Source organism: Clinocottus analis, unplaced genomic scaffold (genome assembly GCF_023055335.1).
Source record: "Clinocottus analis isolate CAN_PGR_092001 unplaced genomic scaffold, fCliAna1.0.p SCAF_17, whole genome shotgun sequence".
NCBI classification, from domain to species: domain Eukaryota; kingdom Metazoa; phylum Chordata; class Actinopteri; order Perciformes; family Cottidae; genus Clinocottus; species Clinocottus analis.
In genome coordinates this window covers 11,491,225-11,510,088 of record NW_027175898.1, presented here as the reverse complement: position 1 = coordinate 11,510,088, position 18,864 = coordinate 11,491,225, and the positions used below count along the sequence as shown (strand labels likewise).

Sequence of the window (18,864 nt, the reverse complement as noted above, 5' to 3'; positions counted from 1 at the left end):
GTATTTGCTTCTCTCGTCATGGATTTCATACTTTTCCTTTCTTAGCGAGCTGTCACCTGCATTTCAACCAGACCTGCAAAAACAAATGTGCCAAGTAAAATGTCTTTTATCCTGCTTTGAACACCTGCAGCTGGACAATTGCCCCAAAGCTGTGTAATATGTTTGTCCCTTGTGACCGATGAAGTTTTGTCTCTTACTTGAACCCATTATCGGACACAGGTATGATGATTATTTGTTTTCTTTCTCTTCGTTTTGCATACCCTCCTTTTTTCCCCTCATCCCTGATTTGATGGCAGCTTGTGCTTGTAAGAGTTACAGTACCCAGCCCATAATGCACTCCAGACGGCCTGACTTCCTAATGACTGGTTGTGCTCCAAGCCTTTCCGGGCACGGCTGTGGCCGTGAGCCTCACACAAACACACGCATAAACACAGACACAAACACACGTATACACACACACACACGCACACACACACACACACACACGTGCACACACGCACACACACCAAGTGTTGACCAGTTGAACGGAAGGCCTTAGTCATGTGCCAGGTCCCCTCTGTCCCATCCTTCACCAAAACTGTCAACATGTTTTCTACCTGGGCCTTTTAAAGTAAATCCATCTTCCCACAGCCAGATCCTTTATCTTTCTGCTCAGCCTTCCCATGTCTGTCGTTCAAATATCCCCAAAGACAGGTTTGTGGCAACAGGCACCAGAGGGGGTAACATGTGGCATGAGCTCATGTGCACCCAGGGCAACATGTGTAAGTCCTCTTCCTAATCCACTATTTCTAGATGCAGCTCATTCTGACACCTTCTCCCGACAGTCCGCAGGACTCTTGTGCACCTCAGCAGGGGCCTGTTACATTGCCAAGGCAACTGGTCTGTTTGTTTGGCGTGACTCTTTAACTCCATTTTTATCACTGTGTGAAATGTTTAATTGTATGTTTTCACAGTCTTCCCTACTTTTGGAGTCTTTGGGTCAGGGCTGTAGCAATAAAACACTCTAACACCATTTTGAGAATACTATGGTAAAGGCAAACTTGGCGAGTTCTGAAATATTGCATCGATGAAAGTATATGTTCATGACCAAAGATAGCTAAAGACTGAAACACTGCCTTAATAAAAGCAGTTATATAAGTCCAACATATCAGCAAAAGTCAAGGTCATGAAATCCAATCAGTCAAGCAAGAATCAAAAGTAGAAGTCGTCCTCAATATGAACGCAAGTTTCCTGATTTGTTTGCTGGCCCGTCACCTGCTTACTCAGTGAACAAGCCTTTTTCAAAGAGGGAGAGGTAATATCTTAGGTATATAATCGGTATTCCCTCACACAGCCAGGCTGTCCCCAGGGCTCACGGCTGCAGGCCTTAACTGCTCGGCCCATGTGTTAATGATCTCTCTCTTGAATGCCCCGTTGACGTCCGCAGCTAAATGTACACAGTTGTGTATGATCATGCCAAAAACAACAAACAGCCTCCTGACAACCACTCGCAAAAGAGGGAGTGTCAGAGTTTATTTAAGCTTAGACCTAAATCTGCGGGGAAAGAGCTGGCTTATTTTCTATCTACAATGGCTTGGATGTGCAAATACACACAGATACACCAGAGGCTGAAACAATGCCCCTCCGTTAGTCAAAAGTCCACCCAGGGTTTGAAAAGCCGGGCTGCATACGATGCGATAATAATAGGCCCGCTGTTGACGAAGCTCTTCTTATGGTGACATTTTCTTTCTGACACTAATGCTGTTATTCTTCTCTCTACTTTCCACTCGCCTCCGCCCTTCTTCATCTCCAGGTGGCTCTGCACCCAGCGAGGGCCCCGCTCTTTCACTGAAATGAACAATGTTGCTTGTGGCTGAAGCCAAAAACCTCTAATTGTAAGCCCGGGTCTCCTATCTTTGTCGGGATACGCAGCTGATGCTGGGTGGCCTCCCCACACAAACACACAGTATTGTGCTCTCACCTGAGGAAGCACGTTCTCTTACTGTCCCCAACGCACACACACACGCACACACATACAGACACAAAAGGACAGGTTGTGCTGTTGCATCCTGCCACCAGAGGGTGCAGACAATGTTCCCCCATCGCCCCTGACTTCTGCATGACATTCCTTTTAGGGACCAAAGAATGAGCCTCCGGATGTTGGATCGGCCAAATGATCCAACTACAATGAACCGTGATAGACTATACACACACACACACACACGTTCCACTCATACACAGTCACATGTTTCAAGATATGACTGCATATCTCCTCGAAGATGCGCCGCGAGATACAAACCTTTTCAAATACGCTTTTTGTCACGGCCGCTTTTCGTTTGCTCTCGCGTTCACACACAAATTACACTCGCACCTTCTCACTGGATATCTGGGAGAGCTAGAGCAGCCCCCCTCTCTTATCCTCGGTCTAATTGTACCCCCAGCCTATAGTTTTGGAAATTCATTAAACTCGTCTTGTACCTTGACCTTCAATCTTGATATACTTACCTCACGCCATCATACTTGTAAAGGCCATATACCAGTGGGTTGTGCCATGAACTCCAACGCTGAGCTAAACTGCTTTAGGTCACTTAAATTGTTGGTGTGGAATTACTGAAATTCATTAGAGCAGTGAATACTGGGTCAACTGGAGGTAGGGAGGTCAAAAATATTAGGTCTACTGTGTGTTCAATGAGACCTCAGGTCACTCTAGCTTTTCTTTTGTTGAATTATTTACACCTGCATATAAATATGGAAACTTCATCAGCGCAGTGAATAAAATATATGCCCAGGGCCAACTGGAGGCACAGGGAGTGAAAATATGACACCTGCTGTATCTGTTGGATCAGCAGCAGTTTTTAGTCTGGAGAACGGAGCAATAATTCTACATTTGTGTCTCAGCTTGTCCAGTAAAATCCAACGTACAGTGAAGAACTATTTGGACCTTAAAAACTAAGAACTATTTCTTCTGTTTAGCAAAGAGGGCGATGGAGGAAAGGTCTGGGATCGGTAAGATGCATCCTTTGGGGAACATTTATCTATAGAAAAATGTATAGAAATACATTAAATAGTTTTTTAGCTATTCCACTCCGACTGGATGGAGTATCTTGCAGGTTTATTTCAGACAGGATGTAAAAAAACCTGTAATTGAAATGTACCCAGACTCAGTTGTACTAATTATTCCCCAGGGCCTTTTTGCATTTGCTTTTTATTACAATTGTCCTATAGTGTGCCCTGTCTCTTTGATATTTTCAACATTTGTTTCACATTTCACTGTCTGTGACGCATGCAAACATCAACGTGGAGCCGTAGAGATGGTTTGTGAGGCTGATGTCTCATTAGTTCAGGATTTGACTCTGAGTAGAGTCATACAAATAGATAAACACACACGTGAGCACCTTACTGTCTATTTTACACGTTACTTCTGCCCTCCAGAGCGCACACACAATTCAAAGGGCACCAACCTAACAAAACAACAACAACAATCCTTACCACGAGTCTACTCAACCATCGAGTCTTGATAACCTCTAGGGCTCTTGTTAGCTCAGAGCAGAACCAGACCGCCACTTTAAAACACACACACACACACACACACACACATGCATGCACACACCACAAATATCCCACCCCCAGCGTCCCTAACCGTGGCTGACACATCAAAGGGCCGTGTCCGAGGAGGGAAGTCGGGGAGGGTCTGGGGAATCATGGGAGACAAAGGAAGCGATTAAGAGATAAGGATCAGTCTAAGATATGACATTTCATCCTGGGCAGATCCGGTAGACACACTCCATTCAAGGAAGGGTATATAGCAACGGAAGGGAGGAGGGAGAAGAGGAGGAGGGACAGAGCTGCAGGGTCTCTCTCTCTCTCTCTCTCTCTCTCTCTCTCCTTCCTTGCACCTATGCCGCTTCTACTGTCTGTCTGTGAACATGGTGACGACTCTGCGGTGGTAAAACTCCCCCAAAGTGGACTCCATTAGTCTTGCATCCACCAGCACTGTCCACCCCATTCCTGCTTATACACACACTTAAAAAAAAAAAAAAAAAAAAAATCAGGACAACAGAGCAGGGCAACTTCAAAGCCGAGACATGCGTTGGAGCAACTCCCTCAACTTGTGTACAACAAGCTGCCATCACTCTGGCACAACAACTCAATCTGTTGCTGATTTGCTACCTGCTCGTACATTTTCCTCGACGGTTCTGCCAAACCAGCCAAGGTTCCTCATTTTATTTGCTCTTAAACAGTATTTAGCAACACAAAAGGAGTGAATGCGAAAAAAACATCCTCATTGTAGGCCTAATTGCCTCGGGGTCGTGTTACGGCTCCGGTTTCACGTTGTTGCTTTCAAACTGTAGCTCCGCGAGCCCCAGGCACAATCCACCTGCCTCTCAGAGAGCCACACAAAGGGTCAGCGTATGAACACAGAGGGAGTCTGTTAGCAAATAAACACTGAGATCCAACTTCGGGCCGCACTCCAGCCAAACACCGGTTCTCTTCTCAGATATTTATGCACCTGAAAGGGAGAAGTTGCCAGTAGCCGAAATACTTCTGTAAGTAACCAGAGCAAAACAATGAGCCGTCACCAGATGACACCACACTGTACATCGGCTAGCGTCACGCTGAAAGGCAAATTAGTGTTTCGTAAAGGAAGGGAATGATGGAATGAGATGGAGGAGTTGTGCATGAACAGCTTTGTGTAATTACAGGAGACCCTTTTTTTTTTTTTTTTTTTTACAGCGTCTCAGTTTGCTAGAAGCTTCAGAGGGGTGGAGATTGTTAAATGAACTGAGGGATACTCGCTGTCTTTAATTTCCTGCCATGTGTGTAAATAAAGACGGAGATGTGAGAGGACCATGTGAATCTTTATGCTGCCACTTGTTTCTACTCGACTTATCATAAAATAATTCTCAAAAGTCGATAATATTAGACTCCTGGAGGCGGGGAAAGTTGTAATCTCAGGAACCAATCAGTCATTTGGTTAGACAACAGTAGTGAGTAATCTGAAAAGCAATACATATTCATATGAGAGATGAACTTGAAATGACCACATGAGCCATGTATTTGACACTGCCTCGTGGAAAATTGCTTATATGCTTGTTGAAATGAGTAATGTCTGCACACTGACTCCACAAGCACAGTTTTATTTGAACACTTAATGTTGAGGTAAAAATATGAAAATGAAATATAAAAACATTCATTTCAAGCTACGTTCTTGCTTATCTTGGTATCATTGAGGACTTGAATTGGTGACATAAAGAGCCATCTGCCTTTGTGTTCAGATAAATAAAATTAACAAGTTGCTTAAATTGAAAATAAGTTGTGAAAATGAACCTAACACTCGGTAGCCATCTCTCGGTAGAGAGATGCGTTGCCAGTAAGCCGTAGCAGTGCTGGAGGGCCCGCCAGCACACCTGTTCAGTGGGAGATGCGAGGCGGGGGCTCTAAATACAGGCCAGAGGAGCGTTGGGGGGGGGGGGGGCTGTCCAGCAGCCATCTTTTCATTAGCCGTATCTAATGAAACTGCACAGGGCCCGAGGAAGAAAGGCCTACTGCCGGGACACCCTGCCCTGCCCGAAATTACACCAGAGACTCGCCCACAAAAGAAGCATTCCGTCTACACAGCGACACTGGCACTTGACACCAAATTTTAAACCTGCAGGTTGTTTCTTTGACAAGTGGAAATTTCCACTGCCGTCCCTTCCCAGTCGGGGAGGCTTGGTGAGAGAAACGAGTGTCGAGGGGGTTTAATCACACAGTCGGTGTGTAACCCCCACTACACACACACACACACACACACACACACACAGATGCACACACACATACACTCCCCAGACTCTCCGTTACTGTATGCTTTGTTTGGGAACAGTTGTCAAGATGGAAATATCTGAAACTCATTCTAATCACTCAAGCAGCAATTACTGTTATTAAGCTTTCTTTGAGAGGCCTTCATTGTTTTTCTTCTAACACCAATGACAGACACCAGGGGTGCAACAGCCTGAACGGCGGCTCGAGCAACTGCAGATTTGCAACTGTGTACTTAAGTGTGCATGTGAGGGCAAGCGCACACACACACACACATGCTCACACACACGCACACACACAGACTGTAAGTCAAAAGAAGCTCCAAGAGGGTGAGAATGAACCCAACGACTGTCAATCAACATCGCAGTGGTTTTAGTTCACGTGTGTGTTTTCTTTGACCTTCATGTAACCAACGAGACAATGTAAGGCTGCAACTAAAAACTATTATCCTGATGGATTCATCTGTTGTAATTTCCGTCAATCCACTAATCATTGAAGCGATACAATGTCAGAAAGCAGTGAAAGATCTTGACATTTTCAGACATATCATTTGAATAATTCTGAATCTGTCAAAGTGATAATTAACTATATTCACAGAGGCACAAACATGACAACTTTTTCTGTTACTCCTTGTTTTTATTTAGCAGTTCTGTTTGGTTTGCTCTGCTGTTACAAGACAAGCAGTTGCTGAATTGATACAGGGATCTTTAATTGGTTGAGTGATCTAATATCATGGCCTTAAAGTACAGTTTGTCATCCCAAATGAGACAACATATCTCTGAATCCATAACCTGCAAAGGTGTTTTTATCTCTTATTAAAATGATTCTGAATTAGTTGTCTATCAACTGAAGCAATGCACTTGCTTTTATGATGAACTCACCTGTGCCTGAACCCTGAAGAGTACCATTCTCATCTCCTATTACCCATCACTACCTGCACTGTACGCACCCTGTGTCTGTGTGTATGCACGTCGTGCCTGTGACCCAGAGGTCAAAGTATTCCATCGATGACAGCCTCATCCCCCTCAAATGCACCGTCGAGCGTCCCGGCTGCCAATGCGCTAGCTTCGAGGTGTGCTTGATGAGTGGAGATGAGTCACAGACAGGGGTGAGAGGAGGTGTCACACAGATAACCCCTACAGATGGACAGCGGCAAGGGTCTAAGGTTTCAGACCTGTGTGTGGATGTGCGCGCGTGTCTTTGTGTAAAAATGATATACCCTGAAAAAAAAAGGCTATAGGAAAGAATGCGTGTGTTTGTGTGCGTGTGTGTGTGTGTGTGTATGCATGTGTGGAAGTATGAGTGGGAGAGTGAAACAAGAGGCCGTGACCTCGAGCAGCACTGACATGAGCTATCATCACAATAGCCTCCTGATTCACTAGCAAACAGAGAGAGCAGAACATAAGAGCATCGACTAACTCTTTCCAGTTTGGGACCGGAGCACAGCACAGCGTGACGCATCCCATCCTCAATACACGGCCCGTAAACACGTGCTTGTGCACAGCAGAGTGTCCCTGCTGTTTTTTTTCTTTCTTTCTTTCAGCCGTCAGTTCACTCAAACCACCTTTTTTGTTTTTTTAATTCTGCAATAGTTTTGATTAAGAGCAGCATGCACTTGCAGAAACAATGTCCCAGTCCCACATATCTTTGCCAAATATTTGCTCTTTCCAGCTTTGTTACCGTTTTATTTCATTAAAGTCAATATTTTTTTTAAACATTTGCCAGTTGGTCGGAAAAAAAATAAGTATTTTTTTGTTTTACATGTCATAAATGATGTCCTACATATTGTTTCTTACCAGCCCTGGCTGCCATTGTAAAACATTAAAGTGTCCTCAAGGTGGCGGGACCTCAGATGTATGTCGCACTAGTTAACATAAGCAAAGTTAAAGAGATGAAAGAGATTGTAGATTTGTGCTACGTGAGGCTGCACAACTCACCAAAGATCTGCAAGTCGGCAAGACATCATCACAAAAACCGAAAAACCTAAAAGATTTTAAGCAACAACAATATGTGCTATAATACGTTCTTATCTTCTTTCTGCCGGTAAATACTTCTGCCAGGTCTCTTAGAGAGTTGAAAGTACTTTTTCTTGACAAGTCACCTATCACATTTCCGCTGGTAAGATGTGGTTCATAATGTGTCCCATGACTTGTGTGAAGGCCTGATTTATAGAGTGCACACATTCCAACAAGGCAATGCGAGCAAGGATCATCTTCTTTTGTTCTTGCGGGGAAATTAACTGTAAAAAAAACATTTGGCTTTTATGGTGGAATTTTCTAATTAAAAAAACGTTTTGAAGACTTCACCCAGTCAATTAGTCGTGCAGTGTCACTCGACCTGCTGCATAATGACTCACCTGTAATTGCGTGAGAACGAGCACTTACAGGAGACTGAATGGCACGTCACATAGTAATGACAAAGCCCTCGATCTGCTTTTAAGGACTCCTTCTGTAATTGACAACAACCCCCTTACCAGCATCCATTCACACTCCCTCACACACATTTATCTCTCTGTTTCCTGAGCTTCTTAAAATCACACGGCCGATGACACTCAGTGAGGCGTACGGGACTCGAGGCGTGATGCAGAAAAACACAAACTTTGATGTCCCGACTCGAGGCTGGCAGCCTCACTGTGTGTGCTGAGCGTATGTAAACGTCCCTCTCTGGGCCTTTTACTGAACACGCTTTGTGTAGGGTAGTGGGATCATGACCAGGCCAGACAATTACCCTAACTGGCTGATGTTATCTCAACTTCAGGGAGAGATCAGTTGAAATGTTGTAATTGCACTGTCAAGCTGCTGAAAAGACACCCCGCCCCCAGTCCTGTTCTTCTTCCTGAACACACACATACAAAATACTCCCCGCCCTTCTCCTCCGCTTTCAGCCACTTCAAAATGAAATTCTTCTCCGTCTTCTCCCCCCTTAGCAGTCTCCCTCGTTTTTTTTGACGCTGATATGCAGGCATCAAAGAGAAGCCCAGCGGCCATTAGAGGGCCTGAGGGCCGGCGCATGCTTCAGTTGGGAAAAAAAAACCTGACTTGTCATTAAAATAAATCACCTAATGTTGTAACTATTTCATTTGACACAACATACCACTCACAACAGTTTCTATTGTTGACTAATTTACCAGAGTAAAAAAAAACCTAAAACATATTTAAAGCGTGGTCATTATTTATATCCGGGCCCTGTACGGACACGAGGACGTACGGGGCCCTCTCGGCGAAACAATACACAGCCAGCGTCTCCCGGCAGTTCAAAGGAGCCCCTCTCTCCAAACATTATCATATAATTTGGGCCAGCCGTCAGCTTGTAAATAAGTGATGTAGAAGCCTATTGTGTGATGGGGCACAGGTTGGAGACAGGCGTCTTTGCTCTGTCGGCATGAGCCGCTGGAGACAAAGGCAGGAGACAGAGCGTCTAACCTTTGATTCTTCTGAGGACTCAGCCGCCTTGTATCAGGGCAGGACGCATCGGCCACAATCATGCCCCCAATGTGGGACGTCAAGAACAATAGAATCACTCTCTCACAGTCGGGCTCAACAACCCACCCCGACTGCAATTGGATTAGCGAGTGTCCAACCACCACATGTTAGCCTAATTGACATAAAAGTGAAATTTGAGAACAATAAGGCCTGAACCCATAAAGGCCAACTGGCTTTGAAATGGCATACTTATTTCTGCAACAGCTTCTGTCCTTGAAAGTAGACTGAAAAATGATAAAACGCTGATCCACGGGGTGATTATTTTCATTATTTGTTTTTCTTTAATGAAGTGTGAATGATTAAAAAGTGGTGAGTTTGTTAGATAATAGAACAAACTATTTTTTTGGGGGGGGGAAGTCAGAGCATCAAAAAGATTTCTCTGCGTATGTATCACTTTTAGTGAAAAAGTGATTTGAACACATTTGAAATTTGGTCAATATTTGGCTTAGGATTTAAATCAAAGTTCATATTTACACAGTAATAGATCATTACTGTCAACTTTTATTTTTTTACAACCGCTTTACAGTAGATAATTCATAAAGTTATAGATATTTTACAAGGTAAAATGAATTTGGTTTTAGGGTCTTATTAAATGTGTTAACGCAGTGCTCGAATTTACGCAAATAAACAAAGGGTACATCTGGTGATCTGCTGTAATATGTTATTGGAGGCAATTCAAGTTTTTTATTTTTTTCTTCAAAATGTATATCATATGAAAGCAATAAATATTACCAGTAAATAAACTTTACTTTTTAGACTGTTTTTACTATTTTCTCAATAAAAAAAACCTTATACAATCTAATGTACATTATGAAAAGTTGTACAGCTTTTTATGCTTAAAATAAGGACTCAATTTATTTTTAATATGTAGATATAAATATATATATTTTGTCAAAATATATGATCATATTGTCAAAGAAACAAAAAAAAGTGAGACAAACATACACCTCAACATAAAAGTTATAAATAAGGGTCCAAGTGAACATTTTTGGGAGTAAAGACCTTCTGATTTGTTTTTGCGTCCATGTTGCTTTTCTCATGGCTGCTGTCCAAGTTCTTGTTAGTCTGTCTGTTAGCGGCAGCCGCAGCCCTCCACCACCATTTCCTGGTAGTTTTTTAGGACCACCTTGTCATGTTCGTCTAGGTAGAGCATGGAGATGGCGCTGAGCTCTGTTGGCACGCAGCAGGCCTTGGGAATGTTGTTGTTCACAGAGTTCACCAGTGTCTGAACAATGGCATGGTTGGTTGAGTTCAGATGATCCGCCAGAGGAAAGGGACATTCCCCGTGGCAGTAATAGGCCTGGTAACCAGGGGGCGCCACTATCCAGTCATTCCAGCCTACATCGCTGAAGTCCACGTATAGCGCGTGGCGCCGGCAGTTGCGGTTGCGTTTACGGCCCCGCTGCTTGGGGCTGCGCTTGGTCCGGCGGGTCAGCGGGTGACCCTTCCCGTCGTGGCCAAAGGTAACCAGGAGAGGGCGTAGCTGCTCCCAGTCCTCGCCGGGCTCCCGGTGTAGCGAGCGGCTGACGCGGACGTGTCGGCCCTGGTGGCGCGGCGTCTGGTTGAGGTGCAGAACCTCCACCACCAGCCCGTAATTCGGGAGGCTCTCACGAGTCCAACGCAGCACCGCCGGGCTCACGTCGAAGCTCTCCCAGCGGGACGCGTTGTGGCGCACGAGCCGCGTATCCAAGAGCTGCGTGATGAGCTGGCCCGGCCGCGGGGGCTTCAGCACCTCGTACACGTTTATCCGGTGAAGCCCCTGGTCGTCTGAGTAGGCGTCGGCAATGGCCTCGTCGATCTGATGACGGTAGACCCTCAGTTCGGCTGAAGAAAGCAGCTCGTCCTCTGGAATGCTGCTGAGGTTGAACAGGAAGCGGAGGGGCGCGGTTTCTCCATCATCCTGATCATGCACCCTCTCCATGTGCTCTGAAAAGAAGGAAAAAAAAGAGGAATTAGGAACAATTGAGTCGCTGCATAATTCATTCATGTCCACTTGTGCAATGGGTAGAAGTTAAACAATTGTACTTCGTATGTACATAACATAGGGAGATATTAGGGTTCCATGAAGATGCTGTATTGTTTGTTCATAGAATAACCGTGTTCTTTGTCCTGCAAACAGCACCAACAGATACAACTATAAAACTAAACTCCCACTTCCTCACTCTAGGCGGCCTGATTGACACAAAAGAATGTACATTTTCAAGGCCTCTGGGGTGTTCAGGAATATAAATATACGGCGTCCACGCTTCCTTATCTATCTATAAGGATTATCCTGCCCTTCTCTCAATGCCTTTCTCTGAGCACTTTGCTGAAACATGCATTACAAGGAGGGTGGTGATTAACGTACCACAGCTACAGTATAAACACAGTGGAGGTACCCTGTTCCACGCTCAGTCTGCAGATTTCTGGCAAGATCACCATTGTTGGGGAAAGGAATGTTGTGTCTACTATTTTCCTGCTCAATCCACCCCTGTTATTTCACACCCAAGCCCTAATCTTACCCAGGTGGTTCTCATTATTAAAACCTGCTGTGTTTTTGATTAGCTCTGCAGTTTGTTCACTTAAGACGTTTATCATTTTCATCATGAATAATCATTAAGGAGTCAGAGAATACAATAGAATCTCATTCATCTAAAGCCCATGGGAAAGGAGGTCCTGCGAGGGGAATGCAATGTATTCAAATCCTTAACCGAAGGATATTCACAATGTGAAACACCCTCGCATGTGCTCCATGCTTTGCAGTTTCATTCATCCGATCTCACCTGTTACACACGGCCAATAAGAACACAGCTGTCTTGCTCCTGATGAAAGGATCCAGGGTTTACCTGTCCCGTAAACATGTCCCCTCCCCTGACAGTCCATCTGCTGCAGATTGTAATCACTCACAGTGTTTTGGACAGATAAGTCAACTGAATCACACTATCGCACAATGGGGCTCCCATGAAAGCGAGCACTCCCACTCCGAAGGCCTCAAAGCATGTTATTAACATAGTTTCGCGCAGGAGAAGGAGGGTAAATGCCTGTACACATACATGCATGCACACATACAGTGCAACCCAAGCTGCGGTTCCTACTCTAGAAGCAGTGCTCTTTCTTCCCATTTAACGTTGGTACTATTAGCAGTGTGTTTGACAAGCCCCATTAAGGCTGACTCATCCCTCCTTACTCACTCCTCCCTCTCAGGCCGGACATGTTCTGTAGCCCTAAAGCTCTACGGTTTTCTCAGTTCACAGCGCTACAAGATCGCTTCCCCGCTCGCTAAAGTCTGGTACATGGCCTCTGTCTCGCTGCCGAATTTTGCTTTCAGGTCTTGATCCGATGCGTTTCAGTCGAGCTTTCTAAACTCGACTTACATTCAACAGAGCGGGTACCCTGGATCTCTTCAGAGCCTAATTGAAAGCTCCGCATTTGTCGCTAAAACAAAGCAGATCCAAGTCACAATAAACAGAAACCCTTCTAACGTTCCAGTCTTTCTATCGCACCGGCTTCTGAGACTGTTTTTCCATCTCTACAGAGAGTGGCAGCGTCTGCTCTCAGCACCCACATTGTTGGCAGCAGGGGCTTTATTTAGAAGGCTGCAGAGTAGCATTAAAGATAATTGCACGTTGAGGAAGGTCCTTCTAAAAGAGCCCTCCATATAAACTGGAGACATGAGAGAGAGAGGAGCACACTCCAATTCCAGGCCAAGACCAGGCTTTTTTAAGCACTGTTCGGCTGGGTGGGGTGAGAAGTGTAAGTCAGTAATATGAAGGCATGCTTTTCCTACAGCTGCTGACCAAACATGCAGCGTTTTTTGTCAAATGAGGCTCTCGAGAGCTTGTCCAGCAGATTTTTTTTGCTGCTCTGTAGACAGTGTTTGGTGACCACATCCTTAGATTCTTTGGTTATGGTGAGATGGGTGGAGCTGCCTTATAATCATGTTCAATGTGATGTAGGACATGTTTTGTTTTTTTTACACTGAATACTGAGCAGTCCTCGCCCAGGCTAATGAAATACATTACTACCAAAATCATTGGAATGCCTGGCAGTAAAGACCAAAAGTATGGTGTAATGTTTCTGTGGTGAAATTATGCATTTATCATCCCTCCTCCGACTGATGACACTATTTACATCTCCCCCTCTACTATATATGATCCTCTAATGCTTTTCCTTACCCTCATGGTGGAAGCCCCTCACAGTGTTGGCCCGGCTGGCTGACCTCTCCGGGTACTCAAAAGCGATGTCGTGCACCCCGGCCTCCTCAGCCTCCCCCGACTGTAGCCGGTAGAGGTCCAGCAGGTAGCGAGGCACAGCGGCCGAGCGGCTGGGCCGCGGCCGCTTCTTGAGGCCAAACATGTGCAGCAGCGTGGCCTCGAAGTCCCGCAGCAGTTCATGGCTCTGAGCGGCCGAACGACCCTGCAGGCCGGGTACTTTCTTTTTCCCTTCTTCAGGTATCAGACTAGCATGGTTGCTCTCTCCCAGCAGGACTTGGCATATTAAAATGACCATCAGCATTCGATTACCAGGAATCATGATGTCTCTGAAGGGGAGAAGCAGAGGTAGAAGATTAGAACAGAGCGGCGGGGGTAGAAAAAGTTTTAAAAAAAGAAGAAGCTCCAATACATCCACCTCCCTAGCTGTTCCCACTGAGGGCAGACTAATTGGTTTTAATGGTCCAGTCTGCCTTGTTTACAGTAAAGCAGTCCCCGATCAGATAGACTACTCGCAGTTTATCTTCGGCGACATCCTCCAAAGGTAAACAGCTGGTTCGAGAACCACATTTTTTTTCATAGAATTTGAGGGTCATTCTTCTTCACTCCTCCCCTCCTCCCTGTCCTCCTCCAGTATGATTAGACAAATAAAAGAGGCAGCCCTGGGGTCAGAGCAAATTCTTAACTCGATAAAGAGCCACGGTCCCTCACTGTCTCCTCTAACAAGCCGTGCGACAAACCAAGGACTATGTGCCCCACGTTTATCTCTTCCTCATACAAGAGCCTTGCCTTCCGTACAAGTCTGGATGAATGCCACAGAAACCAGTGACTCAGTGGACACAGAGGAAAGGGGGAAAATGTGAGATGCAGCAATGTGTCACATGCTACGAATTGAAATGGCACGGTCCATTTACTTACCGACAGAAAATAAAGCATGGGAAAACAGTCCATGTTTGTTGGGAGCTGGCAATGGACACGTTCTTCCAGGAAATGTTAGGTGGTGTTGGGAGGCCGCAGAAGAACGTTGGAGTGACCCTGTTCCTAAAAGATAAAGGTAAAAACACAGGGAAGTTATAAACTGAATGCAGTTACAGACACTTGAGAGGGTTACATGGTATTTACTCAAAGAGTAGCGCAGGGTACAGCTGTGTCAGTGTGTAAAGAGACCCAATGTCTCTTTAAGGCTTATCATTTTGGCTCATGGGCTAGCTATTTACTGTAACTGGAATGTAAGGAGGTATGTGCCACAACACAGACAGAAGATCCCTTCTGACTTACGCTCACCTAAGACTAAAAAAAAAAACCTTGTTACATCTATTCCCGAAAAATTGATAAGGAACCTGTTTCAAAAGCAAAATCAAAGAGCAAAAAAAAAAAGATAAGTGCTGACTTCAACTGAAAATCTATCCTCTTATGTTCACACACAAGACCAAAGAGCTGATAACAGCACTTTGATCAGGAGTGGTAAAATCTATATTGAAAACAAGAGGGCTGTTTGCTTAGAGAAACCGTCTCCAAGTGAACTTCGTCAACCTTTATCCGTCCAAGTGGCTGAGACAAGGAGACAAGGATTTCAGACAAGGAACTCAATGCATCTATTGCAAAAGTGCTTCATCTCTTAGTAACGCTGCCCCACTTGAGGGATCTCACAGGTCGAAGTGTTGCTGATGACAGGCCTTCTTCTCTTTGACATCACTGTCATCAGCACATTCAGCACTGGTGTGTGTTGAGATGTTTTTGAAAAGCTATATTTGACTCTTAATCTAATATACAACTACAACATCCAGGGCATTTTATTTGTATATGAAAGTTTTGACAAATTCTCCAACGGAAATCTTAAAAATACATGCTAAAAGTAAATAAAAGATTCATTTTTCACAGTTTTTTTTTCCTGCCAGGTTCAAAAAGCTCAGCTCCATGGCTCTAATGACTAAGTTACGCGTCATATAAGTGTGCTAAATGCTGTTGAATCAGACTCATTGTCTCCGGTTTTTTTTACGGAGTGACCACAACAAGAGGGCCACATTGCTACTTGGTTCTCAGGAGCAACATGAGTCTCTCGTCATCATTTGGAGCCTGCTCCACTGGAGAGCAACCAAGCAATACTACACAGTGAGGATGCACACTGACAGGAACATTGTGTGTACGTGTGTGCGTCTGGGTTTGTATCTGTGCGATTATCTCGGCCCCTGCATGGCTCACTGTACATGCAATCGAGGATCTTTTTCCTAACACCATTAGACTTTGACCTCCGGTTGACCCCCTCCCTCCAACCCGTTTCTCGGTCATGACACTAGATCCAGTGAGAGTGAAGAAAGGGTGATGTGCGGGTGTGTGTGTGTGTGTGTGTGTGCATGAGCTAAACGGCACGCATGCCTGTACGCGCGCATGAGTGTGTGCCACCGCTTGCATGTTCGTGAGAACTGTGGCAAAGAGAGAGGAGGGTTCAGAACATGATCAGCTCTATTACCCATGGGGTGGGGGGATAACTTGTGTGTGTGTGTGTGTGTGTGTGTGTGTGTGTGTGTGTGTGTGTGCACATCTCTTACAACAAACGTTCATTGTACAGCGAGGGCCTCTCCCATGATTACAGGGATTCATAGCGCTCAAAAACACTGACCATACAGAACATCTTGTAACTGTAACCAGCCACTGACAAAGCTGCAGGCTAAAACAGACAGACACTCAAAGTGGTGCGATGATGATGAAAGAAGATGTGAGGCAGACAGGGAGTAACTTTCAACTCTGGAAAAAGTCATTGCGTTCATTTTTCTTTTTTTGGCACGTTTTCACCAGTGATGAAAGAATAAAAACTCATTTGGAGTGTCATCAGTCCTTTTTTTCCACCACATGTATGAGCACTGGGGACTCATCTGTGCTCTGCTCCGGTTGATCAAACAGTGACAGCAAAACCAAATTACAAGATTATGAAATGTTTTAAGATTGACACTCAGAAGACATTTGAACTAACCGGTAGACACAAATGCATTTTACAACAATAAATGCAGACCAGGGTGCAATTAGGCCGAAGCAGTCAACTTCCCTAGGCTGTGCTCGATCCCCCTTTGGCCTCTCTCTCTCTCTCTCTCTCTCTGACCAGAGATAATGTGATCAGACTATGCACATGGCTCTTCAAATGTGTTTCCTGAGGAATTTGACAGTGATGGTGAGAGGGAAGATGGGAGGGAGGGAGCAGGGCAACAGGTTACTACGGCAAAAGCCCAATTGTTGGCATGGTTTTTATAATGTTTTTAGATGCCAGTAATCGGCAGACCGACACATTGTGTGTTTTTGTACTCTACTGCAACATTTCATGTTAAATGGCCTTCTGTGGCTAATGCTAATACGCTGTGGATTATATCCAGTTCATAATGACTACTCCAGATAATGGCTAATAGCTGCAACGAAAAAAAAATACAAAAGCCAAAGAGTATCCTTCAAAAGGGGACTTTTGAGTTTGTTTCCTGAAAACAAGTAAGTTTTAATCAAAGCTCAAAGGATTTGGAATAATTACTTCACAGTGAGCCAGTGTGCTGCTGAACAACATGCAATAACCTTGTTTGTGTTGAAATCAATAAAACAGAGAACTGTAATGTCGCTTGTTGTTTTGTAGATTTGGGATTTTATTTGCTCCCAGCGAGCAGTTAAGAACATTCACAGTCAGTGAGATCACCGAAACCAGGTTAATGGTTTTGTTGGCTTAGTGCATTCTCAGAGACAAGAACTCTGATATGATGAGTCGTATGAGTTCTCTGATATCTGCAGTGCTGATTTTGCACTTTTGAAGAATACATCAAAACGTGAGGAAAACAAATACATTTTGTAATATCAAATGCATTTACTGGAAAGTGTTCAAGAGTATACATTTCAAAAATATATATATCACCAACAAAAATGTTCTCCTGAAACGACCCAATTAAATTGAGCCTTGACAAGATTCTTGCGATTTTTTTACACACTATGTGGATATGCAATACGTTCGCACCCAAAGTTTGGCAAGTCGGTCCCAGAGAAACTTGAGTTGAAAAGTAAAGTGTGCCAAGGACGACATGCGCCTGCAGGCCACAATACTGAATGTATTATTTGCTGCAGCTTTTCTGCATTTAATGACGCAACGCCACTTTATAATAATGTGTTTCAAACAGGTGAAACATGTTAGTCCTTGTTATAATGTCAAACAATTACAAACTGGAAACACCTCTTTTGTGCCATTGTAATTTAGTTGGCACTGACGCGCGCTGCTTAAAATCTGGCTTAATTGCCCATGAGTCATTACTAACAATTAAATGTAAAAATAAATAAATTGGGGAAAAGAACTGTTTAATTTTTTGTTCCTCGTTATATTCTGTCTTAAATTCTGCTCCGTGTCATCTCCATCTTCCACATTACGCACCGGGATGACACGGAGAGGAGCAGATACAGGTAGTGTTTCATCGTGCAAAATCGGTGCCAAACTTCGGTTTTTGAAAAGTTGAAATATGAATGACGTAAATATTTAAATTGCGTTGAAGAAAGACAGGCGTAGAGAAATTGGACGCTGTTTGGAAATGACCTCACTAAGTTGGTTTGTCACTGCTCAACTCTCCGGCACAAAAGACTTAAACCTGCTCCGAGCTCCACTAGGATTATTGCCCTATTCGTCCCCAAATACACGTATATTTCACCTGGTCTTCGTTTCTGTTTAAATGAGGTAGACTATACGATGTCTCTGGACATTCATACATGTACATTTCTACCTGGAATGCTGTACAAACTTTCATTGAAGTCGATGAAACGCGCGCAAACAGCCAAAACGAAAAAGCCACAAAGTGTCAGCTTCCTCCTGTATAACTCAATACGTTTCGTTTTTTCAAAAAAGCTCCGTTGCTGAATCTGTTAGAATCTGTGAATGTGTCAGTAGATGTGCGCTTACCATCAGTAGAGGTACAGGTATCCTCGAATGAAGTGAATATGAACGGGAAGGTGTGAGGCAGTCCAGGCGTAAAGCCGAAAAACGGCGAAATGAGCCTTAAAGGAGAAGTTGGGTGCCTTTTTGGCTCATTAATCCTTTGGCGACACCTCTAACCGGACAAGAGGAAGCAGGGTCGGGGTGAAGGCCGGCGCTCGGGGTCTGCAGTGGGGTTTCCTATCCGTCTCCAACTCGGCTCGTGACGGCGGGTGGTGCGCAGGACGGCCAGACTTTACAAATGATCCAGCATCTATGGCCCCTTGCAGTTTTTATGTGTCCGCCCAATTTACCGACCTTGCCTCCTCCTCCCTCCCTCCCTCCCTCTCTGCGTCCTCCCTCCCCGACCCCCACCTCCCTCATCTGTCTCAAACACCTTGGATAACCCCCCTTCTCTCCTCCTCCACTTTAAATAAGGAGAGTTCCTTGCGCGAAGTATTTTCTTTTTCATTACGTGAAACGTTGTAAT

At 44.6% G+C, this 18,864-nt stretch overlaps 1 protein-coding gene across 1 annotated transcript; it reads right to left on the bottom strand.

Moving 5' to 3' along the window:
* Positions 1-10,241: 10,241 nt before the first annotated feature.
* Positions 10,242-18,605, bottom strand: bmp4 (bone morphogenetic protein 4). Its single transcript, XM_068580093.1, has 4 exons — positions 18,363-18,605; positions 14,369-14,491; positions 13,415-13,779; positions 10,242-11,186 (listed from the first exon to the last, which is right to left on the bottom strand). The coding sequence occupies exons 3-4, from the start codon at positions 13,770-13,772 to the stop codon at positions 10,333-10,335; spliced, it is 1,212 nt and encodes a 403-aa protein (XP_068436194.1). The 5' UTR covers positions 13,773-13,779; positions 14,369-14,491; positions 18,363-18,605; the 3' UTR covers positions 10,242-10,332.
* Positions 18,606-18,864: the final 259 nt, after the last annotated feature.